Genomic DNA, 27602 nt, shown 5'->3' on the forward strand with positions numbered 1-27602 from the left:
ATGGATGCGAAACAGATATGTACCCACAAAATAACTGGTGCCCCCCCTCCCAACCTCAGCTGGTGCCACCCTGAACCCTGAACCCTGACTTGACCTTGCCTATAAAGGCCTCTCTCTCTGTCCCCGCCTAGCTCTCTCACCCCTCCCCCGCCCCCCTTATTTCCCTCCCACTGTCGCTCCGCTCCCCCCCCCCCATCCGCTCTTCCTCAAAGAACCAAACTGCACTTGGGGGCAGCGGAGAACAGAAACCAGAGGAGGGGAGTACAAATGTTACTGTACTTGCTGTGGCGGAAGCGATTTGAAAATGAAGAATGCTTTCTGAGCCCCCCCAGGCACTTATGTCTCCCTCACTTTCCCTCTTTCTCTCTGTGTCTGTGAGGGAGGTGTGGGGTGAGTCTGAATTAGCATAAAGGAACAGGCACAACAACAGGCGCCTTTGAAAGAGCTAACCGGTGGGTGGATTAAGTATGTCATTGAATGGGGTTTTGTTGTAAATTATGGGGTGGGGTAGGACCTCATCCCCATCTGGTCTTTTTAAAGAATACCTTGTGGTAATTACCCCCCAGACAGCATTGTGGAGCGCCCAGGCCGTCCGGCCAGGTGCCTGCAGGCCCCGCTGCGTCCGGCCATTCACTGGCTCTGCTCACGCACGCTGCCCCGCACAACATGGACCCAAGGTCAGCGTCTGATTTGTTAGACTCCCACTTTACATGGTTTTAAATAAATACAGACCCAGTGCAGCCTAGAGCCTAATCCCAACACCCCATAACAACGTCTGTGGACGTAAAGACTACAACTTGGGAGCTTTTGATATCTCTGTCAATGTTCAAAGTGACCGTAAACAAACTGAAAACACTTCTAAACTCACTGCATTGTTGGATCTGCTGCACAGTGATTTTCCCAGCGTGACAATAAATCCAGCTCTCTCAGAGTCTCCTCTCCGCTCTCTGGAGAGCTCCTCTCTGTTAGCAGGGTTTGTTTAGATGCCCTCCTTCAGAAAGGAGAGTGTCTGCTCACCACTCTTGACCCTCTTAAGGGCGAAGACAAGTCCAGAGAATGGCTCTGATAAAACTCCTGAGGGGGTTCCTCCGGTTCTTTCTTTTTCCTTTATTTCTCTAAATGCGGCTCTTGGACATGACAGGGAATTGATTTTATCTCATGGTTTGACAGGGGACAGGGCTCCCTTCCTCACAACTGCTTCATGTTTTCTTTTAAGAGCTAAGAAGGACATTTTGGCTTTTGGGGTGTTCAAAATCCTTTCAACTGCTTTAAACCGTGTAAGGGATACACTTTAAGTTATAGCCGCTAACATTGGGACACTGAAAGGTTTGGGCCAGACTGTGCATGAGTGTAAATAGTTCAATATAACAAAAAGTGAATGACACTAAAATATGAACCAACTTTAACCATCAAAAAAAAAGGAAAGCTAACCAAAGTAAGGGTCTCCAACTGTATATTAAATCACAAGGTTCAAATGAGTTTAACAGAACATCGGACATAACTTCTTATTAAATATGATGTTAGATGTGGGAAATAATAATAATTAGCATCCGCATTTAAGAGCTGGTATTGTAGGCTGTATCTTGCCATAATAATAATAATAATTGTATCTAATATTTTAACGGATATAACCTGGTTTAAATAACTTGTTAATAAAGGCAACATTCTAGTACATTTATCTTTTTAATGAATACAATCTAAGTTTGGTATTGCCCATACAGTATACAGGTTGTTTTATTTTTAATGTGTAGTTTTCACAGCAAATGTCTTTAAAGAGTATTTAAATATTTGTTAAAGTTCTCACAAAAAGGAAAACATGCTTATTTTTAGATAGGGCTTCATCCAACCAACCATGTTCTTTTTATGTCAGAAGAATCTGCTGTTTTCGTATATAAAATACAGAATATAGTGAGAAATGTCTATAACCTTAGAGTTTCTCAAAACTGATGTCTTTAAAAGTGTCATCCCAAAACACTGAGATATTCTCTTTAATACTCTTTAAATGTTTTGCCTGTTTTTGCCTGAAAATTACATTATCGCAAATGTGTTACTGAGATGTGTTGGTGAATATTTAATATTTTTGCCAAAACTACATCACGTTGAAGTATGGCGCTCCACGGTACAGTATATTGGTATCTAACACTGCTCCCTTAGCTCCGGCCCTCAGCCTCCCAGTTAGCACAGGGCTGTGATTAGCAGCGCTCACAGGGAACAAAAGGCGCTTGACCTTTGCCCTGGACACATGTAGAATGTCCCCGGACACTACAAAGCTTTTCAGCTTTATTCATGAAGCAAATACAACCAAATTTAGAGCAGCCGAGGGCCTTCCCTGCATTCACTTACACAGCACAGAGGGCCAAGGCACTGCTGCTTCCTTGAGCTCTTCCAAAGACTTACTCAAATGTCTGCTGGTGATATGAAGCTGCATCCTCTAAGTAAACAGTTTATCAGGTACATCTACTCAAACTAATGCAGTCCAACATGATCATAAATAATACAAAATGAATTCCAACCAAGACAATCCAAATGACAAAGATGATCATGTGAAGGTACAACTGAAACAAAGAATCAACCGCTCTTATCAGATTTTTACCACACAATAATCCTGGCTAGAATGATTCACAATATGGATTTAATCGTGACAATTATATAGAATTTGAGGACAAATGAAGGTAAAACAATTGCATCCCTCATCTTTGTTTAGTGTGCACTGTTTCTCTTATTTGGCAAATAGATTGGATTGAGTGAAGCAGATGGAGAGAGAGCATGTGACATTTTTAACAATTGTAACCAGTTATTTAAGAGGCGCTGGATTATTTACACGATATTCTCATATATTTATATTGTAACTGCATTTTTTCATACAACAGTGTCTTTCTGTTATGTTGCTAGGATATGAGGCAAAAACACCTGCTTGTGACCTGGAGAGCTGCAGTGTGACAGCTGCTCCCCCTGGTCAGAACGAGACAGTTATGGAGCTTCTGGTGTTCCTGGTGAGTTCCCTGGGGGGGGTTTCCCTGGCACGTCCAACTGTATGTAGACCCGGAGGCAGAGCAACATCAGGAGGGGGGGTGACCCTCCATTTACCACTGGAACCTTTGGGCTGAGGCTAAGCACCCGGACCAGCTAGATCATCATGACTGAGAACCACTAGCAGAAAATGGACAGATGGATGGATGGTTGTTATTGTGAGGGTTTACAAAGGCAAAGCCTGACACTGACATGAATGCTAACAGCATGGCTGTCTGCAAACAGACAGTGATGTTGTGTGGGCAGCCTCCTGTGAGGAGCAGCAACATATTGATTCTTTATCAGAGTAGACGAGCTGCTCAGAGGGAAAGGTGTCATTTATCTGTTGTGAAAAAGTACAGCCTTAAACACTTTCAATGTCCTGCTGCTTGTATTCACAAATATCTGACCCAGTGGCATTCACCCTGGTGAGGCTATGTGCAACAATGCACATTCCTCTGTAGGACCCTCTATAACCCACCCTGTACACCTGATTCAAGAGCAATAGATACCTGGTTTTTAACATTTATTAAAACAATTATAATTGAGTTTAATAATAATTTAAGTTTCAGCAACTTATACAAACATTCTCACATTCATAATATATAATATATAATAAATAAGTAAATAAGTGAATACATAAATAAATAATAATACAAATACAAAATAAGATGTTAAAAATAATAATTGTTAATAAATAAATACATTTCTATAAATACACAGACCGCCTATGTTTATGCCAAAAACCGGCCCTGACTCCACCACTGGCAGCCGCGCATTAAACGTATTGATCTGAGAGAACAGGAATTATGGAAGGAAAGTGTATCAACAAGTTGAACAGCTCCTCTGTTCCACAGCAGCTGGACATTCAGAGGACACTTTGGTGAGACGTTATAATACCAAATACATTTGGCTCTATAGAAATGACGCCGTTGGCTCTCAGTGTCCTCTCACATGTCTGGTTTGCAGTGATGTGTGTGAGGGGCTGCAGGGGGGTGCTCAGGGGGCAGACGGAGCTAGGGACCTGCTGCGGGGCATCCTAACATCTGCCTGAACGCCCCGCTGCTGATTATTGAATATTGACAATTGAAGGACATTCCTCAAGAGACAAAAGAACCGAACAACAGGATGGGAGGATCGCAGTGTCATAAATGTGTCAGGGAGCCCCAAGTACGTGTAATTGGGCCCCTGAACCCATCATTAGTTATCCAAGGTCGGTGCATGTTTAGCTCATAATCAAAGTCATCATCAGTTTTTTATAATAGGCTGGTTGTAATGTACGTTGTAAGTGCAAAATGCAAACATTGGAAGCAAATATGTAGCAATGCAAAAATCATGCACATCCTATCTTCAGGCGATGCAGAGAAACTTTCTTCCTGATATTTGTGGTTCGGATGGTTATGGTTGGGGTGGGGGGGGGGATTACATAGCTGCTCTATGATGTATGATGCCCCCCGAGGGAGAAAGAGACAGAGACAGATTCCGTGTGTGTTTACTGTATGTTTTCTTAAATTTGATCACAACACACCGCCCATAGTTATTATATATGATCAATTAGCTGCCAATGTTTGAAATTAATATCTAAAAGTCTTAATACTAATGCTGTCAAAATTATCGCTTTAACGGCGGTAATTCATTTTTTTTATTAATTGCGTTAAAATATTTAACGCATTTAACGCATGCGCAGAATGGCCCGCCCCATACATCCCACCAGTGGCAGCGCCAGGGTATGACTGGGATAGGCTACACCCATGCCAAGAAATGGCTTAGCCCCACCATGAAAAATGATGTTAAAGTAAGCAAAATAAAGTCCGCCAACTCGCGAGGAGTAAATTGCACAGAGCAGTTAGTAAGATTGATTTCAGCGGTCACTTGTCTGGAAATACCGAAAACTAGAAACGGTTTTGAAAACTTTTGTCACGTAGTGATCGTCTTCTCAATAGAACATCTTTGATAATTTCTTCTGGCCAATCAGAATCACGATAACGGCGTGGTGTTGTTGCAGGAAGTCCCGACGGAGAATACTTTTGCTGTGGTACATCTCTATATACATCGATATAACATTACGTGTTGATATCTTTCCATTCCCACAACAATATACATAAAGAAATGGCATATTTTGGACATAGTTAGAATGGTGATTAATCATGAAGAATTAATTTTTAAGCTGTGATTAATCTGATTAGAAATTTTAATCGTTTGACAGCCCCACTGCAACATGATTGAAACATGATTATAAAACATGCAAATGCAGCTAGGGTCTACTATTAACTACAAATATATCTTGCATACCATAGAATCACAAGAAAATCATCTTGCTTACACATTGTAACGACGAGACGCCGTTACTAGAGCTCTCGTGAACATGTTCATATAATTTATTGATGTAGTATTTATTTGGTATAAGTGTTCACCCCCATCTTGTCTGTTGCTTCCGGTCGTCTCTGTGTTCCCTCCTACTGATTACCCAATTGTGTTCACCTGGTGCCCTGTGTTTGCTCCTCCCCCCTCACCTGTGTCTAATTGCTCCCCCCTCACCTGTGTCTTGTTAGTCTGTGTATTTAAGTGCTGTTTCTTGTTGGGTGTGAGTGTGTGTGTGAGATCCTGGTTGCTGCAGGCTGGGCTCACGTGAAACAACAACAACAACAACAACAACAACAACAACAACAACAACAACAACAGCAGCAGCAGCAGCAGCAGCAGGATTGGGGCTGTGTGTAATGTTTTAATAAATGCCCACACCGGGTTATATTTTTGGACGTTCTGCCTCTGCCTCCTTGCTTGGTCGGGCCGCTCAACGGTCAATCTCACACACATACAATTATAGTGATTTTTAATTGTTTACTCAAAGCCTACTATTCATTTTTGCTGCCATTTAAATATATGCTTGTCTGGGGTTTTTCACATTTTGATAAATATTTGATATATCAGCACATTATCTCTCTTTCCTCTCTTTTGTGCTGAAACATCAACACCTTTTGCCTGCACATGATAACCGATGCATGTTGAGTGTTAATTAACACTGAAACATTTGTGCAACAACAGCTGTGGCTTCACTCATAGAGTGCTATTTACCACACTGAGTAAAATTATGCATGTACTACACTTAAAAATGTACTAAGCTTGCTGGTAATGCTGTAAAGGTTGTGTTGGTTACATAGGCTCGATGCAATTAATGTTACTTAAAATGGCAGAGAGATGTATCTCTGCCAAGTGAAACGGGGCTGCTTAGAAGCATTTACAAATAATAATAATCAGGCACAGCTAATTTACGCAGGGTCAGGATTGTATGTGAAGTTGCGTGAAAATGGAAAAGCCCACACAGCGGAGAGGAGAGGGAGCATCAGACACAATAAAGAATTACAAAAATAGAAAATGTTTTCATAACAGCTTCAATTAGAATCTGAAGTCCCAGGCTCCTCCTAAATCAAATAGTGACATGACGGAACCAGTCAAATGAAAATCAAAACAGAACGGGTTCTTGTGGAAAATGGTCCACAGATAATAAGTACAATTATTATGTAAAACACTTTTTAAAGCTTAATCAAGAATCTATCGGAAATTAAGGTTTCTAAAAAATAAATTGTGACGCCAACCTCTTTTGGAAAAAAGTATTCCCACCAACCATTACGAGATGGAACAACACATCAGGAAATGGGACCAAATTAGCTCTAATGATGAGTGGGACTATATTAAATATATTATTATTATTATTATTACTATTATTACTTGTATTTATTTTGATTAACACAGAACCCATTCTTGTACTTATCTGCCTATTTCGGTAGATGAATCCTTTTCAGTGTACATGCAACTCATTATCATGCTAACAATAATTATAAATGCTGTTAAACTCATATTAGCATTTTGTGTGATTTTAATAACCATACATGTGTTGGTCATTTGGCAAATATTGACAAAAATTGATAAACCCAGAGAAACAGCGTCTCAGGGCCCTAACCCTAACCCCACATGAGGAGGTCCTAACCTACAATGTGTTGAATTGTTCCTTACATAATTGGCTTGTTAGCACTAATTCACCTTAAAGTGGCAAAACAAACCAGATTATATTTTATATATTTCTGATTGAAAAAAAAGGTCAGTCATTTATTATTGCAGCTGGAAATTGTAGTTTTTATCAAACCTATCTCAAACAGTGGGCCATCGTGGATTTATTGGGGACTATTTTCAGCAGCAGATGAATTCCCAATTATATTTTTGTTTGTCTTTAATGCAACGGAAATGAAGGAACGTGTTAACCAGTGAAAATTCATTTCAGAGTTTTTCCTTTCCATGAGATGGTTGACTGAAATAAATCACCAGACAAAAGTCAAATAAAACCGAATATTCACAGTCTGATTTGGTCCTCCATCAGCTCCAGTTTGACATCTTCTTCTTTTCCTTTTCTCTTTTGTTTTGGCCCCTCAGCAGCCTCAGCCATACATCATGTAACAAGTCTTTTACCAGGAGCAGGGGTGAAATGGTGATTACACGCTGGCCGTCAGCAGAGTTAACCTCTGACCTCCACCCAGCAGTGCAGCCGTGTGGAGCAAACACACAGGAGAGTGAACCCTGGATACAAGTCACACTGCGGCAAGGAAGGGAAGTAAAAGGACAAAAAAGAAAGAAACATGCTGTTCTCTGGTCTTTATTGATTCTGCTAGGGTGTTGAAAAGGTCTTTGGTCATGCCCTTACCAAAGGATACTAATTTGCTCGATCAAGTCTGTCGGAAGATCGACTGGGAGGAGGCTGAGCGCCGCCATTGTGCCGTCTTCAGCGGGGAGCTGGTCTGTGAAACAGGATTACTAGAGGTCAGGCAGCCAGTGAAAGGATGTCCATCACTTTCTGAGGCTAATACAAAGGGGCGGGCCCAGGAGACGTGATTGAGATGTTGAAGACCAGAGGGGAGGATACGCTCCAGCACCATCTCACCCCCACCCACATGCAGATTTGCTGCCAGTTAAACTGTATGTTTGATGGTTACAGACACCCGGGAGGCTTTGTTCTCAGCCACAAAAGATATTCCAGGGGGACGGGGCTCCTCTCTCTGAGACGTAAATGTCATACACTAATGATTTTAAATGGTGCCATATTGTTCTCTATCCATCTCTTGTGTCTACAGCCACTGATCCTGTGCGGGTACAGCCACTGATCCTGTGCGGGTACAGCCACTGATCCTGTGCGGGATGAAAGTGTCCAACAACTGGGAAACACAACACACTGTTTCACTTCTTCATATCATCAAGTGCAGCCAGTTTTCAGAAAAGCTGAGATCATAAGTCCAGATTTGAAATGTATGTAAATCAATAAACACATGATCAAATAATAAATCTGTAGTTTTAGAATACATTCATCGATTGATACATTTGTGTAAATTATTTGAATGATTAGTCATGATAGACTTTGACTAAGGTGCCTCGGGAAATAATAATAATAATAATAATAGGCCTAATATAAATTATTTTATCGGTTATGCAGAATTCTGAGGACACTTGGGCAGATTTAAAAATGAACAGAGAAGCTGATGTATTATTTTAAATAAACATTGTCAGAGCAAAAAAGGATTCCACCTAATTCTAAAGATTTTTATTCTGAATCACCGCAGAAAACTTTGAGGTAAAACATGTTTTCTGATTTTGTTTGGATCTGCAAATACGTCAAAAATGTTTGGGTTGTATAGTTCGGCATAACGTTATATTTCATGTTGAGTATTAAAATATGAACATTTTAACAACAAAGACACCAAACGGAGGATGAAAACATAAAAGTTATACAAAATCCAATAGGATAAGATATACTTAATTGATCCCACATCGGGAAGGTTTTTAATAATAACTTATTGTATATGTTTTTCTTGTTGATTAAAACTTAAAACACCTACGATCATTGCCATGTAGACACCCCCCCTCTGCTGTGGATATGTAGTGCTGTACTGCAGGCTGAGTCACTGTGACATCACTGATGACAACAAGGATTCTGTTTGTTTTTATTTGACTTTATTTATTCATGGCATCTCATATGTGCTATTAATACTGATCATTCATTTAACCCTCAATGCAGGGTATAATGCTAGACTCTGATTTTAAATTGTTATTTGCATTATTGCTATAACATAAATACATTAATTTATATGACAATATATAATCAATATATTTGGACCAATATGGCATAATAATAATACAAATAATGTATAGAGCGCTTTTGAAGAAACATAAAGACACAGAGTAAAGAGTCATGTATAATTGAAGAAATGAATTGGTGGTAAAATCATTTGTAATGTTTCTCATCAAATCACAATTACAAGATCAAGGCTTTGCTGTTGCCATGATTATACGCATCAATAGAAGAACAACTGAATATGAAATAGTTCCCCGCTCGGCCTCCTGCTTGTTGTCACTAGTTGTGTCCCCGGTGGACAGTCGTCTGGTGCTTGTCATACCACTATACAAACATGTCCATTGTAAGGCAGCTTTGGGGCACTGATAACCTCCCAACCACATGAAACCCTAGCCTGGCATCTGAAAAGACCACAGCCCATCACAGACATGACCCCTTTGTGGAAACAAGCCTTTCTCTCCATTGAGCAAACAACCAATTAGCTATTATGGAGAGCGACTGTGAGGATACGTGTGTGTCTGCTTTTTGTGTACCAGGTTGCAGCCTCTTACCTCTATAGGTGGGACATCTGCTGAGGGCTTGTGTCCCAGGATAAGTACCAGCCGAGCTCGAGCCCAGCACCTTTTCAACCTGATCACATAGGTATTTAGCTCTCGGCCATGGCCAGTGTTTCTGTTTGTTTTATTTTCAGAGCAGGTGTTTTATAATCATTAGCAACTCCACTACAACCACGGCTCTAAGTAGAAGACAAACAGTGGCCGTGCATCTATTCTCAATGGAACCATCTGGTGGCAAGGAGGAAAAATGGCTGTGTTTGGCGCCAGTGTTTGCCAATGGTCACATAATTGTGTTTGAAAGGAGAGGAGGCAGATAGCAGACAGGCTGAGCTCAAGTGCTCTGGGTTTTATAGAATGTGTCCAATGTCTTTGTCTGCTCAGCCAACATCCTGGTGTTTGTATTCACCCAACTACAGCAGGGCTTTCGTTCACTTAATGTCTTTTTTTATTTTTCTGAAAATGCATTTGTGGACAGTCAATAAATTGCACATTCACCGAGCGGCAGGGCCATTGAAAAAAAGCAGACTGCAGTGCTTCTGTCACATGTTTTCCCCCAACCTGCAGCTTGCTTCATCCTCATGAACATTGGGCTGCTCCAGTCTCCATGAAGGCTGCGTGCACAGGACAAAAGGAGAGAGCCTCACAAGCAAACCTCAAGCTGCTGCAATGCTGCTGCGTTTAGTCAGGTAAACAGGTCCTTCACTACATGTGTACATCGGAAAGATTTTATAATATGCATGCTTATCATTCATGTAGTTATGTATGCACTTTTTTTTATTGCACCTTGTTATTTTGTACATGTAGCTAACCCTATCAACTATCCAAGTTAATATGCTTTATAATGATACCTTTTCTTCTGATTTTGAAATGAAAATATCTTTATTTATATCTGTTATATGTATCAAAAAATGTATTCAGCTTGTATATATTTTATTTATATGGAGCCATGTGCAGTGTCAGAACTGGTTTCCATCTGCAGTCCCTTGGGCACAATAAACCAGGACATTTAATGCTAAAGTCTACAATAGAAAATAAAAGATTACAACCATAGCAAACACGTTAATCGTAGATGCGGTATTTTAGCCGTATATAAATATATCAAATATAGCATTTCCAAATGAGTTTGGGCAATGGCATATCTTAATTCATGAGCTTATTTCAATATAATATTGTTGCAGTAATGTTTTTACCATAATGTTGCGTGTCACATATAAATGTTTTATTTATGTGAAAAATGTATCTTTGATTTTTTTTTTATGTAAATTGTCAAATAACTGATATTACATTAACACTAAAAAAATATCATTAATATGTGAATATTTAATTTATTTGAGATATATGATGAGTATATGAGCATTTTACCCCCTCAAATGTTAAATGGCAAAGATCCAGTAATTGACTGTTATTCTGACTTTCGGGGAATTTGATTGACATTAACAATGTACATGTATGCATAAATACAGTCAACAGGACCCAGTGTTTTTGTTTTGTGTCACACAGAACGTTAACCTGGCCTGATGACTGAAAGTGTTTCCGCTGCTGTGTCAGCAGTCAGCAGGGGGCTGGCTCCGACTCCTGACCTCAGTGAGTGAGTGTGTGTGTGTGTGTGTGTGTGTGTGTGTGTGTGTGTGTGTGTGTGTGTGTGTGTGTGTGTGTGTGTGTGTGTGTGTGTGTGTGTGTGTGTGTGTGTGTGTGTGTGTGTGTGTGTGTGTGTGTGTGTGTGTGTGTGTGTGTGTGTGTGTGTGTGTGTCTGTGTGTGTGTGTGTGTGTGTATGTGTGTGTGTGTGTGTGTGTGTGTGTGTGTGTGTGTGTGTGTAGTCCTGTTGTGTCTCAGATGCGTGTGTTGTTTGTGTTCACCCTCCCTTTGCCTCTCAGGGTCTGCTTGTTTGTAGAAAACGCTGTCAATGGTGATAATTATTCCAAACAAAATTCTGCACCCACTACACATAATTATGCCACTGATGCTAATTACTGTGTTACTTATTAACGACTCATTAAACAATTACGGTCACCGTCAACGATATGCTAATGAATTTCACATGGAACATGTGTAAAAGTAGCTGCAGCAAGGTGATGGATGGAGGGCCTCTGGATCTTATCAAGGACACCACATCTGCTGGTACTATAATAAACATTATTACTGTTAATAACAACCTGAGCATTATTGCAAGAGTTTTTATTATTGCGGCTAAGCTCAAGTCAAAGTGGTGCCTCTGGTTGAAGTCTACAGTTTGTATTACTGACTGAATTTCGACAAACAATTATCACTATCATAACAATGAATGTAAGATTTAAGTAAATGTTGACAAGGATAACCGATAAAATACATTTTAAATTCTCATTTTATATCAATAAACAAATGGCTTTACAGAACATACACCATTTGTTGTAATCATAATTTCCCCATATCTGTTGATGTTCAACAATTTGATGGTAAATCAATCGAGATTTTAGAGAAAAGTAGTATTAGGAGTATTTATTTTTTTATAGACCTCTTTAAAAAAGCCTTTATTGGAAATTCTATGATGCAACCACCTAAAAAAGCATTATTAACATAATCATGATGCATTTTATATCTGCTTATAGCTCTATATAAGTATAGTAATAAGGACTCGTAAACTTCAATGATGCTTTATAACAATAATCAGAACATATTATCAAGCATTTCATAACGAGTACCTTATAGTAATATAATAATACATTTTTGTCCTTTGAGAATGTTATTATCACTTTCTTAATGAATTAAAATGTTACTATAAGTGGTTGTTTTGTCTTATAATAATATAATATACAATATTAAAATCCAAGAACCAAACATGTATATTCTCTTTACTGGAAGTAAATATTACTTAGGATAAGTTATAAATACATTGAATTCCTTATCACAGTGCTAATAATAAATTATACAAATATTGTAACCTTATACAAGTATTGAAATGATAATACACTATGATCCGTAGACAACAACAACAACAGAACGGGTGAGCAGCAGTTAAGTGTGTGAAATTTGACTTATTTCAGTTTGTAATGCTTCATAATTGGTCATGATTTATTTTATAAATCAGTATGAATATTAATGAATGCTAATAACAAAAGCTTCAAAATGCTTTCAGAACATTATAATCTTAGTTTCTTGACAATGTATTAACACCATGGACAAAGACAATGCTCACCAAATACAGAACTGAAAAAGTATGATTTTAATTAAGATATTGTTGTCTTTGTTTGAACCTGAACAGTGTGTTAGAGCCGTACCATGTTGTGTGCTTTAAAAGCTGTGGAGTTAATAAAACAATATTTAATCATCCACACAGTAATATGTTTTTTTACTTTTACTTTTTTGAATTCTTCCCATGACAGCTCAGCTGGACAGTAATTGCTGCAATCACAATGGCCACAACAACACTCAGTCCTCATAGTAATATCATTTAGAAATATCATAGAAATGTCACAGGGACTTTGTTTGGCTGCAGTGTGGCTTGTTACCACTGAGGGTGTTCTTTATTCATGTTTGATGTGAGGAGCTAGCAGCAGATTACTACTTCAAGAAATTATTTTCATCTCAAGAAAACAGTCAGGTTGTGTGAGACATATGTTCAGATCATAAAAAAAAAAGAACTTCATGTTTCAAATAAATGATCCCACGAACACATGAACACATGATATGAAGAGTTTCAGCCCTGTCCTTCTGATACCAAGGTGTGGCAGAGAATGCATGGTTCTGCAGTGTGTGTGTGTGTGTGTGTGTGTGTGTGTGTGTGTGTGTGTGTGTGTGTGTGTGTGTGTGTGTGTGTGTGTGTGTGTGTGTGTGTGTGTGTGTGTGTGTGTGTGTGTGTGTGTGTGTGTGTGTGTGTGTGTGTGTGTGTGTGTGTGTGTGTGTGTGTGTGTGTGAGTGAGAGAGAGACTGGTGCTTTATATGCTCCTAAAAATACAGCACAATGAACTGTTTTGTCTAATGGCAAAATATCCCTCCATTTCAAGTTCCTGGAGTGAGGACCTTGGGCAAATTGATGTATGTCTCCTCCTCTTCTTTCGGGATCTCTCTCCTTTTTTCTCCAGCAGCATTATGGGTGGTTATAAAATATTAATATGAGAGTGCATTTAGCGGAGAGCAGCTCATATGGGTATTCTCTCGTGACTCCCCATTCAGGTCACTGGGGAGCGTCTGTCTGTTCCTCTGCCTGCCTGATTTACTCTGGATGCAACGCTGAAGATCCTCTTTCCTTTTGGAGGCTACATGAGGCTGTCTTCCCCCGCTCTCCCAATATACATAGCCTACATCTGTGTGTTTATGCATGTACTGTATATGTGTATGTTCGGACAAAATCAAAAGCAGAATTATCGTGCTATCCGTGTCTCTGCTCAAACCTCTGTGGAGTAGCTCATGAAAACACTGACTGGAAAAGACTGGGTGTCATATCCAGTTAAAACATGAGAAAGACAGCACCACCCTCAGAGGCAAACACAAACACACAAACACACACACACAAACACACACACACACACACACACACACACACACACACACACACACACACACACACACACACACACACACACACACACACACACACAGACACACACACTACACTCGGTTTACATCAAATCAAATATGATGCACAAGAAATCACCAAAGCATCACATCAACAACAGTACCCCTGTATATACGTGATCACAATATTTGTGTTGATAAACAAGGTTTTTCTTGCCCTTATCCTTTTTTGCACAGAATCAACAGCTGATCATCTGATCCTGGACCTGCCGTCGGACCCTGACAGGACAGCAGATCATAAATGGTTTTCTTTTAAATTGTTGTCTTTTTAGGAGCCATACATGTCAAAGAGTGGGGGTTTCTGTTCACTTAACACGGTTCTTGGCTGTCTTTATTTTGGCATTTGGCATATTCTTACTTATTATTTTGTGATTATTTATGGGATGGATTATTTGGGTCACATTGGTATGAGCTGAACTCATACTGAATATGATCACCTGAGGCCTGTACTACGAAGCTGGTTCAACCTAACCTGGATATGTTTGAGTTAGCCGGTTGGCCTAATCCAAAACATATGCGCTCTCGCTAAACGGTACTACGACGCGGGTTATCAAGTGGATCGCTCAAGCCAGCCGTGCCCTATCTAGTTAGGTGCGCGTTCACATGAGAGGGGTGGTATTTGGAGCATTTCGACCAATCACAAACATGGACAAGCGTACTGACAGTGTGGCATACAGAGCCATCAGTGGGTTGATATACCTACATTATTAGTAATGACATGGTTAACATGATTTGCATTTAGTACAGCTCATGTTCAGAGTGTGGTGAGAATTGTCTGTGTGTTTTCTGATAAGAAATGGTTGGTTTATTGTTTGAAAAATGTAGTGTTATCTAGCAGTATGTAGTGTCTAACTCCGACCAGCAGAGGGCGTGTTCGCTACACTGTGTTCGGGGACAAAGAGAAGTTTTGCGTGAATACGTAAACACACACTTGAGTGAAGTCACGGTGTGTGTGTGTGTGTGTGTGTGTGTGTGTGTGTGTGTGTGTGTGTGTGTGTGTGTGTGTGTGTGTGTGTGTGTGTGTGTGTGTGTGTGTGTGTGTGTGTGTGTGTGTGTGTGTGTGTGTGTGTGTGTGTGTGTGTGTGTGTGTGTGTGTGTGTGTGTGTGTGTGTGTGTGTGTGTGTGTGTGTGGCGAACTGTGATAATAAGATACATATTTTTGCTCTTTGCAGGTAAGAACGGAGAGTTGGAATTGTGTAATTGATGGGTGAATATGTTATGTGGGAGTTTATGATCCCGGTTGGACTTTATGTAGTAGTGTTTATGAACGTTACTTGTTCAGCAAACGTAACGTATTGAAAATGGCTAGCCAGTAGTTAGCACTGGTGGCGTAGTTAGCTTGAGCGAGCGTGAGGCGGGAAAGTAGAACTATGAGCCGGTCTAAAGAGCCCGGACTGCTCGTGTATAGTTAATAGATAAATAAATAAATAAGTTAAAAGAGATACATAATTGATTTGGTTAATGTGACAATGTTCGGTAGACATGATTGGCTGACTGTGTATCGGAGCAACAAATTGATATTGAATGTACAAGATGAAACTGGTCTGGAATAGCAATGCAATAGACATGATTATTGTTTGGATGTTGATGCATATGTTCATTATGTTTCTGTGTTAGTATAGTGAATACGTTTAGGGAACGTAAACACACACTTGAATGAAGTCACGGTGTGTGTGTGTGTGTGTGTGTGTGTGTGTGTGTGTGTGTGTGTGTGTGTGTGTGTGTGTGTGTGTGGGGGTGTGTGTGTGTGTGTGTGTGTGTGGCGAACCGTGATAATAAGATACATATTTTTGCTCTTTGCAGAACAAAATAAAAGACTTTCAAATTAAATGTGTAGTGGAGGGCTACTTCACTCTGTACCACGCTACAACAGCGCAACGTCATACTTCCTGAATGAAAAGTCAACTATAATATTAGACATATGAAGAAGTTAAACTTTAAACATCCATGACTTAAACACTGTATCCAGGATAAAAGCCACATAGTTGCACATGCAAGGTGAGCTGGTAAAAGAAAAAGGGTTTGAATGCGTAAATTAACAGGTTTATGATATCACTGCCCCATCTAAGACACGAGTGGATCTGATTTTAATTACATTTGTCTCGAGTGTTTCGTCAACTTAATGTGTTGATTAAAATAATACTTCTGCATACAGTATGTGACACTGTGAGTGTTGCACGGCCAGATACGGCTCAGCTGACTCAGATAAGGAAATATATGATACATGATGTGATATGCCGCGGACTGTACTTAATGTTACTCTGATCCGGTTACTTATGTTGTGGCAGATATTTAAGTAAGCTTTCTTAACGCTAATGTTATAATAGTCAGATTGCTCTGAAGATGGGAGGTGATATTCTATTAATTAGGGATGCACCGAAGATTCGGCCACTGAAAATTATCGGCCGAAAATTGTTAAAAAGGCCCTTTCGGCTTTCGGCCAAAAGGGTTCTAGCACCGAAAAAATATCACCGAATGTCAGAGAACAGGGTTACGTTGATCATACTCCGCATATTTGTCCGGGTGTTTTGATTTCAAGTGGTGGAGTAATCCTGAAGTGGTGAAAGTCTTTGCAGTTACACCCCCTCGAGAAATATCAGCTGAACACGTTTTTAAAATCGCAATCCGCGCCTCTCTCTGATATTTTTAAATATCTCCAAGCGGCAGACATGTTGGCTGTGAGCCAGCCGCGAGCATGGTCGCGCGCCGTGCTTGTCGCCGCGTTTTGATTACGTCATCACAACAACACGTTAGCTTACCAAACTTATAGGTGCATTTGTTGTTGTTGAAGGCCTGGCTGTTACAGTCTTTATTTACACTATTTTGTTGTAGGCCTACTGGCCTAGATGTTTATGCAGTTTTAAAGCACCTTGGCTTTGTTCTGAATGCACTTTGTTGTAGTTATCCTACAGAGAAAAGAAAATGCACTTGACTTGGAATTAATGTACTGTATGCATTCAAAAGTGCTGAATTTGTTTTACGGACCCATAATAGTGATTATTATTTAAGTAAAATTTTGCCATAATCATGTCTTTTTCCATAATCAGGTAGCTGAACAACATTGGTAAAATATATATATATATATATATATTTCTATTAATAATTTTCGGCCTTTCGGCATTCGGTTTTCGGCCAACTGTTTCCTATTTTCGGTATCGGTTTCGGCCAAGAATTTCCCATTCGGTGCACCCCTACTATTAATGTTCACGTTCACACAGTCGGCAATTTTTGCCGGCCGTCTTTCATGCAACGGCAGCTTTTCTGTATTTCCTTTCTCCTATAATATGACTTGATCGCTTTAAACTCTGCACACTGAGCTCTGATTGGTCAGCAGGCAGTGCTTTCACTGAGTTGAACTCTTAGCCTGCAACCTAACCTGCTCCGGGCAGGTTAGCCGCACAGCATAAGTTACCATGGAGATCTAGCCTGCTAAAAAGAGAACCAGCTTCGTAGGAACGGAAACCCCGAGTTTTCCCTGAAGTTAGCCGGCTAAAATCCTGCTTCGTAGTGTACCCCCCTGTTCACCTGTGTGAGGTGTGTGTGGAAGAGAGGGTCGCTGTAGTTTTCATTGAACGCAACCTTTTCACTGCTGAATAATTCAGAAAATATGTATTTGTGCACGTTATAATAAGTTGATGATTTTGTTGAACGCATTTTTGGATCTCAGCATTTATTTTCTGATAACGTATTGGACAAAGGACACCAGAGGCCTGTACTACGAATCCAGTTCAACATACCCTGGATATGTTTGAGTTATCTTAACTAACCCAAAACAAACGCGATCTCGCTAAGTGGTCCTACGACGCTGGTTATCAACTCGGTAACTGGATCTGACTTTAATTACTTGAATGTTTTGTCAACTTAATGTGTTGCTTAAAATAATACTTCTGCATTCAGTATGTGACACTGTAAGTGTTGCACGGCCAGATACTGCTCAAGAAGCTGACTCAAATAAGGAAATATATGATACATTATGATGTGATATGAAGGATAATGGGACACATCCAAGTCTGCACTCACAGACTGTGACTGTACCTGTTACTTTGATCCGGTTACTTATGTTGTGGCAGATATTTAAGTAAGCTTTCTTAACGGTAATGTTATAATAGTCATATTGCTCTGAAGATGTGAGGTGATATTCTATTAATTTTCACGTTCACACAGCCAGTTGATTTTTTGCCGGCCGCCTTTCCTGCAACGGCAGTTTTTCTGTATTTCCTTTATCCTGTAATATGACCAACCCGGTATCACGGCAAGACGTGAACATGTGACGATTTACCATGCTGGGAGACGTGAAGATGTCATGATTTCGTCCCTTCAAACGTGACAGTTACACGGTATTGTTAACATGGCCCAAACAGTGGATATATACCCTGAAATGCCAAGCAAATGCTACCCCGACGGTCGGTTGTTATTGTCAATATTAATATAATAAGGATTTATTTTTTAATAGTCACACTCGATTACGCCGATGTTCTTGTTGCCCCAGCTGGTCGACACCTCTTTTAGCAGAAACAAAGGCTACATTAATGTATTAAATCTATGTTAATCCACGTGTGTGGATGTGGAATTAGCGGACGTGACGTTGTGCGATTGTGTTGCCAGGCAACAGCTTCGGTTCATATTAATTTACAAACTCTTCAACTAGAACCGTAGTTATATTTAAAAACATTTTAGAAGGCCTCAAGAAATACTTTAATGTACATTTTAATTTAAATGTGAAGGAATGTGTGTATAACAAAATACATCAGTCATAAAAAATACCGGAAACAGACGTAGGGAAGGTCCTCAGCTCTGTGATTTGATGGTTTAGCTGCAATGCACGTTGGGAAATGGTGTTTATGCGATGTGAAATCCGAAAACATTTTTTAAAAATAAAATAATGCTTTATTCTGAGTGTGCTTGATTTTCTCTTTGAAAGTCATCACATAACGGCATTGTAATACACGGTTCGGCTGCATTACATATTACATATCTGCCGTAGTTCTCTATTTATAGAGCCCTGATGAGAAGACTTCTAGACAAACAGGAAGAGCTGCCGCCAAAACTGAATACTTGACGTGGATCATAAATATATCAGCAATTAAACAACATCTTACATTTCTTTTCACAAAATACGTCTCTTTGCTGTCTCAACACTAATTCGGCTGACTTTTATATTTGATCCAATTGGTAGATAGGCTGTATTTACACCATAACGGTGCACAGCTGATATAAAGGGACACCTAGTGGTTAAAGCACGTTATTAAATCGTCACATGTTCACGTCTTGCCGTGATACCGGGTTGAATATGACTTGATATAGCTTTGAACTCCGCACACTGAGCTCTGATTGGTCAGCAGGCGGTGCTTTCACTGAGTTGATCTCTTATCCTGGAACCTAACCTGCTCTGTACCAGGCTAGCCGTTCAGCATAAGTTACCATGGAGATCTTGCCCGCTAAGAAGTGAACCAGCATCGTAGGACCGGAAACCCAGAGTTTTCCCTGAAGTTAGCTCGCTAAGCGAAAATCCGGCTTCGTAGTACAGGCCTCTGCTCCGGAGCAGGTTTGCCGTTCAGCATAAGTTATCATGGAGATCTAGCCCGGTAAGAAGAGAACCAGCGTGGTAGGACAGGCGGAAATCCAGAGTTTACCCTGAAGTTACCTCGCTAAGTGAAAATCCGGCTTCGTAGTACAGGCCTCAGGTCAGACGTTTGTTCCTGAAGTCGCTGCAGTCTTCTTGATTCCTTTCAACTCTCATCAACATTGGACATTAAAGTGCGGTGATGATTAGGTGAAGGAGGCTTTGAGATGTCTCCACAAAAATACAACTCAAGCAAAACCAGCAACAGCAAATGATCACTGGTGACAGTCAATTACCATGAATAAGTGGCCAAAAGGACAAACTAGACCAGGACAGAAAAGTGAGAAAATATAGCTTTGTATTGTCTGATTATTTATCTTTAATTGCATGTTATGCCTTATGATACTGCTGACATATATTTATTTACTACCAAGGAGCATGCCACAACAGTACGATATTCAAAGATTTAATAAAATAAGTAACAATGGATATTTTCCTTTAAGAAGTAACATAGCTGTTTTATATTCTACATCATAGCTAGCAGATTCAAATGGTGTATGCATTGATGCCAACCAGGGGGCATCCAGAGCACCCAAAATAAATATTTAGTGAATGGTAACCCCCTGTGTTCTTTATAAAAGAAAACCTGAGGCTAACAAGTCCCCTCATACTTATTTATAAAGTCCCTTAAATATTATTTAGCTTTTATTCAATTTCTCTTATATTTAAATCTATATTATGATTAATTTGGTCACTTTATAAAGCATTGTATTCAATGTACTAGATTATAACCTGCCTGCCTCAACTGAGAGCAACTTGGGTGAACTCCTGTTTTGTTAAATGTACTACACAAATAAACAGAGAAAAAAGTCAAACTAAATGATTATTGTCACATGTCAAAGTGTCTGTAGCTTTGGACCGGACTCTATCACAATGAAGATCATTTGTCTGCTACTCAACAACAGATCAATAGATCTGCACTATGACTCAGGTTCTCTGCTAATATGTCATTATGCACTCACTTGGCATGTAGAGTAATAATGATGAAAAGGGATATTTGATATTTCATCTGAATTCCAACACCTCCTCTCGTTCCACAAATCAAGAGTTCTAAATGATGGTGTTGATAATTGCTGTTATTAGGATGATGCAGGCTGAATGGAAGCTGTGGCTTCTCTGAACAACAAAGAACAGAGTGACATATGGTGGAGATGCAGCATCATATTTGTTATGGTGTAAACAGCGTGTGTGTGTGTGTGTGTGTGTGTGTGTGTGTGTGTGTGTGTGTGTGTGTGTGTGTGTGTGTGTGTGTGTGTGTGTGTGTGTGTGTGTGTGTGTGTGTGTGTGTGTGTGTGTGTGTGTGTGTGTGCGTGTGTGTGTGTGTGTGTGTACAGCACAGCACAAAGTGTGCTTTGTGGAGAGCTATTTTAAACAGGCAGACAGCAGTGAGAGCTGTGCTGCTCTTCAGGTGCTCAATAATTAACTGCATGCTACACGGAGAGCCGGCGGTGTGGTGGAGGAAGTCAGGCAGAATCTAGGAGCAGGGTGGGTGTGCGTGTGTGTGTGTGTGTGTGTGTGTGTGTGTGTGTGTGTGTGTGTGTGTGTGTGTGTGTGTGTGTGTGTGTGTGTGTGTGTGTGTGTGTGTGTGTGTGTGTGTGTGTGTGTGTGTGTGTGTGTGTGTGTGTGTGTGTGTGTGTGTGTGTGTGTGTGTGTGTGTGTGTGTGTGTGTGTGTGTGGGAGGCAGTAACATTGAGTACACTCCTCTTAGCTAACTTGTTGCAACATCTGGAAATGAGTCCCTTGTGTTTATTATCTTGTTCTCTGATGAAGGCTAAGGTACACCACCTCGTACACCGTCAGGACTTGGATCACACAAGTCTGCGATGCTGATTACTGTGTCCGACAGGGAGGAGGTCCCCCAGCACATCAGGATGGGGTGGGGGGGGGGGGGGGGGGGGGGGGGGGGGCAGGATCCTGGTAGCCTTTGTGTCGGCATTAAAGTTTCAGGTGGCGTGGGCCTGTTTTACACGCCTGCTTGTCCCCCATTGATGCTGAGCTGGAAAGCAGCCATGGGCAACAGCATGTCAGACATCAGACTGCTGGTCTCCAGGTGCCACCGTGCCACAAACAAGTGTTGAATAGACCCGCTGGGATTTGAAGCTACATGCGCTAACATCGCCCGGATGCTGTTAAAATGTCTTAACACCGGGACTCAAAGGTGTGCAGCAGCAGCAGAGCCTGCGCCTGCTCAACTTCAGCACTAAGGAGATGAACACATACTAAAGAAAACTCCAACTCCAATTCTGAGCCATTGTCACATTGAAACCAGACATGCAAATCGCACACTAAACATTCATCAAGAAGTGCAGGTATACATAATCAGAAATTCCAGGAAAAAACAGCAAAGAATGATGAGAGTTAACATTTATAATATATTTTTATAGAATAGAAAATCTGAATATTTGAACGAACATGGGACCTAAAGGAAGATCATGTAGATTATTCAACATTTCCTTCCTTTTGAGGCAGCTTGAAATCCTCTCAATAAACAGTACATGGTCCTCTTTTTTCACACAGTCCTCTATAATGATGGCCATACAGATATTACTGCATTTAAAGGGGCCCTATTCTACTCATGTTCAGGTTCATATCAGTTGGACTAGAGTGTCTCTACTGGGACATGTCTCCATGCTTTAATGTTCAAAAGCTCGTTATTTTTCTCATACTGCCTGTGCTGCAGCACCTCTTTTCACCCTCTGTTTGAAACCAGAGCCCAGTCTGCTCTGATTGGTTAGCTGACCGGCTCTGTTGAGATTAGTCGACCAAAGATGTCCCACCCCTTAGCCTGGCCCTATCACGTACAATGGGACAACACAGGGGTTTTAGTCTTTGCAGAAACTTAACACAAAAACCTGTATAATACAGCAGGGAAGAGAACCCCGAAAGCAGAATAGACAAGAAAGACAAAAGGAAAAGCTTGAGAGGCCATTCCAAGCTCATTGTTGTTCATCCTCATCATCACTAAAATCTTGAATGTCAATCTATGATAATGGAACAAAACCGAAGATACTCAGGGTAAAATGTTATTATGTATAGCATGAAGGTCTGGGAGGGAATTTAGGTCTATATATTATACTGAAAAAACGGAAACATTGACTTGAATGAAATGTATAATGTCAACACATTTCACTTTCACTGTATTAGGTTAGCTGAAAGCAATAATATCAAGTTTAAATAAAACATTTCATCTAACCTAGTAGTTATGTGAATAACCTAGCAGTGTATGCAACGAGGTCAGAGAATGAATTAAACAGTCATTTGGGCTAAAAACAAATAAGTAATATATGCTTTGGGGTAACTATGTGAAGTGTTGTATAATGGCACATTTCCATTGCAGGGCCTCGCTCGGCTTAGTACGGTATAGTTAGGCCTTGTTAGGCCAGTCTCACTTTATGCTGCGTTTCCATTACAGTTTAGTAGCTGGGGCAGTAACTATAGTAACGCAGCAGTGTAGGCGGAGCCGTGACGTCATCTTCAATGCGAACCACAGAAAAACAACACAGCCGTTAGCTCTTAGCCCTCAGAGCTCACAGCTCCTCATATCTGTTCAGAAAGTAGACAAAAGTTAAACAAGTACAAACCACAGACTGTCTGTGTCATGGCGAATACAGTCGCTGGTTTATTTATGTCTGTAGGCCGTTGTTGTGAGTGTGGACGGTCGGAGCATAAACTTGGTTAGCTTAGCCAATCTCCATTTAGAAAACACGCATTTTAAAAGGTTTTTCGCCTGCCGTCTGTCTGCAGACTTGTCAAAGCATTAATTCATGGTTTTTACTATCCGGTATCAGTATGTTGTTACTTCGACATCATTTTGATACGTGTATTACAATTAAATCACGGTCAAATATGTTCATCTTGTTGTAGTTGTAGCCCCCTTGACAGCGATTCTCTCTCTAATTTACCATACTCAGCCCAACTCAGCCTGGTTGTTGGCCCGGAAAGAACCTTGATGTTATGGGGCCAGAAAAACTGTGAATAGTACCCGCTAGCCGGTACTACGCCTAGTGGAAACGCAACCAAAAATGGGCCATGCACGGCACGGCACGCTTAAACCGCGCTGTAGTGGGAATGCGCCATTAGTGTACTTCTGGAAAGTACAGTAGCCTACTACTTTTGAAAACTAAAGTGTTCATGTTTTTTGTGTTTGTATTGTTTTTTTTGGTGAGATGAGTCTGTAATGAAAGTCTAGCAGACTGGACCTCCATTAGCCTACTTTCAGACACACACACTCAGCAGCACACCCACACAACTGTGTACATTAATAGAAGAAATGATATCTCTTCATTAAAGAATCGTCTTTCTGAATGGACAATCCCAGGCTTTGTGAGTAGGTCTCCTCATGACCGAAACCACACCAATGCAATGAAAGAGGAAAAAATGAAACATCCAAATTGCTACTTCAATCTCCAAGAGCTTTGAAGTGATGTTTTCATCCCATTTTGACCAAAATAAATGTGTATTTTTATTATAGCATGTGTCGGGAGGTTGCTAATGGGTTTGGAATAAAAGACAACATTTTGATTCAGCCGAGTGCTGGAAGCACAGAGACCCTTTTTACTTCAGCTCATTTTAGAGCCGGAGTGCCGCTGCTCCCCTATCATTGGTTGATCAAGTCAAAGATGACGACCCACTCAGTGTTAATGCTTGTCTGCAGTTAGAAGTGATCCCCATGAACCAAATCAAAAGCCTGGCTCCCTACTGAATGGAAGCAGTGTCTTCTCTGCTGCCTTCAGTGAGGGATCAGCGCAGGGTGTCCTCTGAAAGGCTGAGGGCGTCCGGCCAAGGCTGCTCTCTCTCCGGAGCGACTCCTCTGTGACTGAGGGCGAGCGTATTCACGCCGGGACCAGTCAACGCTTCAGATCAAAGCTGAGGAGCCAGTGAGGGGCCGCTGATATCTCAGGCATTCTGCACTAATGCTGCAGACATGTCATCATGTTACAATGTGAAATCATCATGATGGCCACAGGAAAGTTTTTAATTAAACAGGAGAAGGGGTTGAATCCACACATTGTCCACACAGACCTTAACCTGTGTAAAAAAAACACAGAAAATGTGTGGAATTATATAGAATGATATATGAATCACAAAACTAGACATGATGTGAATTGTCAGTGGTGGTTCTAAACCTGGGGGACCAGGCTGGGGCCAGTTATTTCATGAGAGGGCTACAATAAAAGCGGGTTAAAAAGACAAAGACAGTTAAAGTAATTGTGTAAAATAAACATAAAATACAGTAATTGGTAGTTGTTTTTGTAAAGGTATTTGTTTTAGTACATTTAAGTTACAGTCCTTTGTTTCAGTAGTTTATTTTCATTTAGACTATTTGTTTTAGCAACTTTAAGTGACAATTTAATCAAAATACGTAAACAGTATTTGCTTTTATACAAGGTCTAACAGTTTAATCCCCACTGTACATCCGTCTCTGATTTGATTTAGTTCAAATAAATCATAATATTGTAACCTTTTTTTTTTAAAAAAGGTTACAATATTATGACTAGAACCGCCCCTGCAAATTGTACAGTGTGTTTGTGATTCTAACAGTATACGTTTCTGATAGTGGGGATAAAGTGTGTTTCTATGTTTCTTCTGTCTTTGTCTCTATAGTGGCTTCAGTAACACTTGAAGAAATCTTAATTTTAGAAGCTAATAACTAATTATATTGGGGGATTAGGTGTCAAACTTAAATTAACAAACAGTAGGCTAAATATCTCTCTAAAGTTTATTGATTTATAATTATAGAAGGTATTATATGAAATGATGTGCTTTATGTTAATGTATAGACTACCGGTCAAGTTTAAGCACATGAGATAAGAGTTACAAGCAGGGTTCCAGTTATAATCTGAGCTTTATGGGGGTCTTTAAAACTAACGTGTACGTGTGCAAGCACACACACACACACACACACACACACACACACACACACACACACACACACACACACACACACACAGCAGCAGCAGCAGCCCTCTACTTGCTACAAACTTAAATATGAAAAGGTTCAACTACGCACAAACACATCATGTTTTTCTTTTGGCCTATTCACCTTGTTAATGTAAATAATACTCATTACATTGACACATGCATTATTTGTGATTAAAATAGTGGTTGTTGGTAATGTATTAGCGACCCCCACAGATGTATGATTTCACTGCTTTCACAGGAGCTCAGACCCCTCCTCATGGGGGCTCAGCTCCCATTGGCTCCCACATAATCGAACCCTGGCTAGTGGCTACAAGTGTATAGAATGACACTTTCTGTTGCTGTTGGGTTACAGCAGGGGTGCCCACACTTTTTTGGCTGGTGAGCTACTTTTGAAATGACCAGCTCACCGAGGTCTACCAACCAAAAATAAAATCCCAAATTGCAAGGGTTGCTGAATAACACGTTTTATTTATACATGGGATAACTACAATAGGGCTGCCTGCAACAAACGACTAATTTGATAATCGATGAATCTATCGATTAATGAAACGATTCATGGACTATTCGGACTATTACTGCCTTGCACAATTTCTCAAACGCTCTTATTTAGCCATCAACTTTTAGATTAAGCTTGAGGTTGTTTGAGGCATGTGGAAACTAACAATGAAGACAATAAAGATGAATACTTGATTCAAAAATAAATATATTATTAAATTAACTTAACAAATTGTGAACAAAATTAACATTGCTTTTTATTTAAATTAAATAAATAATATTTCACATCAAAAGAAACAACAATGTTTTAACAAATCTTATTAAATAATCTGATGACAGAACTGTAAACAGAATAGCAGAAACTTTAACAAAATAAAGAGTAACTCTGTTATCTCTCATTAACCCATGTTTGTATAGTTTAGTTAACTCTGTGTGTTGCTGCTAGCATACATAACACCTGACGTGGAAACGTTACTCGTGGATGGGGCTACAGAGCTACTAGAAAGACAGTCGAACCCGGTGCATTCCGCCGTCTGAATGTGGTGAACTTTTGCTAAATGTTTAGACAAATTGCTCGTGTTACCGCCCTTACATGCTAAACACTCTTGACAAGGAGCGTTGTCCACCTCAAGACGGGTAACATTTAACCACACCTGGGAGCGCTTCTCTCCGCCATCTCCTCCGTGTGTTGCTGCATGTACTGTAGCAGCCGCGTGTGTGTGTAAACTGCACCGCCCCCTCGCACACAGACGGGAGAGAGAGATCTGGTCTGGAAAGGTCGAAAATACACCGACCATAGACGCATTTTTTTGTGTCTTTTTGCATGTTTGAAACGAGTTGGCAACACTAAGACTGCGAGATAAGGTTTTTGTAGCAATAATACATGAGCTTTCTCTTTCTAAACTCGCTACTCGGAGGGAAGTCGCTGTCATATGCCTTGTGAACACTCCGATAATGCCTCCACGTTACCTCTCTTTGGCAGAGCGACGCTTGCTTTACAAATAAGGCAAATAACCTTTGAATGTGACATCACAAAAAAATATTCTTCCTCCCATTCTGGATGGAAGTGGTATGTATTTAGCTTTTTGCTCGGTCCCGCACTCATTTTGTTGTTTGTCTCTTTAACTTAATTTGAGTTTTCCCGGCACTGATTTGTATCGCTTTGCATTCTGGGTTAACAGACTGGAAAGCGATAGGTTGCTTTTTCTGTCAATCAAGTAAACTCCTGAATTAAGTGGCAGGGAGGCCAAGGGAGGAGGGATCAAAACCTGTTTTGTCTATAGAGTGGCGAAGTCCCTCCCCTTCCGGTGGACCTCCATGGGACCT

At 40.3% G+C, this 27602-nt stretch overlaps 1 protein-coding gene across 1 annotated transcript in view; it reads left to right on the top strand.

Moving 5' to 3' along the window:
* Positions 1 to 311: 311 nt before the first annotated feature.
* LOC307044596 (uncharacterized protein) overlaps positions 312 to 27602 on the top strand; it is a gene marked incomplete at its 5' end in the record, with an annotated part of 66088 nt that continues 38797 nt past the window's right edge. The window contains 4 exons of the mRNA XM_079689907.1: positions 312 to 390; positions 567 to 677; positions 2893 to 2993; positions 8133 to 8149. Coding sequence (XP_079546033.1) covers positions 312 to 390; positions 567 to 677; positions 2893 to 2993; positions 8133 to 8149 — 308 coding nt within the window. The remainder of the gene's footprint in view (positions 391 to 566; positions 678 to 2892; positions 2994 to 8132; positions 8150 to 27602) is intronic.

This window comes from Notothenia rossii, assembly GCF_949606895.1.
Source record: "Notothenia rossii genome assembly, chromosome: 6".
NCBI classification, from domain to species: domain Eukaryota; kingdom Metazoa; phylum Chordata; class Actinopteri; order Perciformes; family Nototheniidae; genus Notothenia; species Notothenia rossii.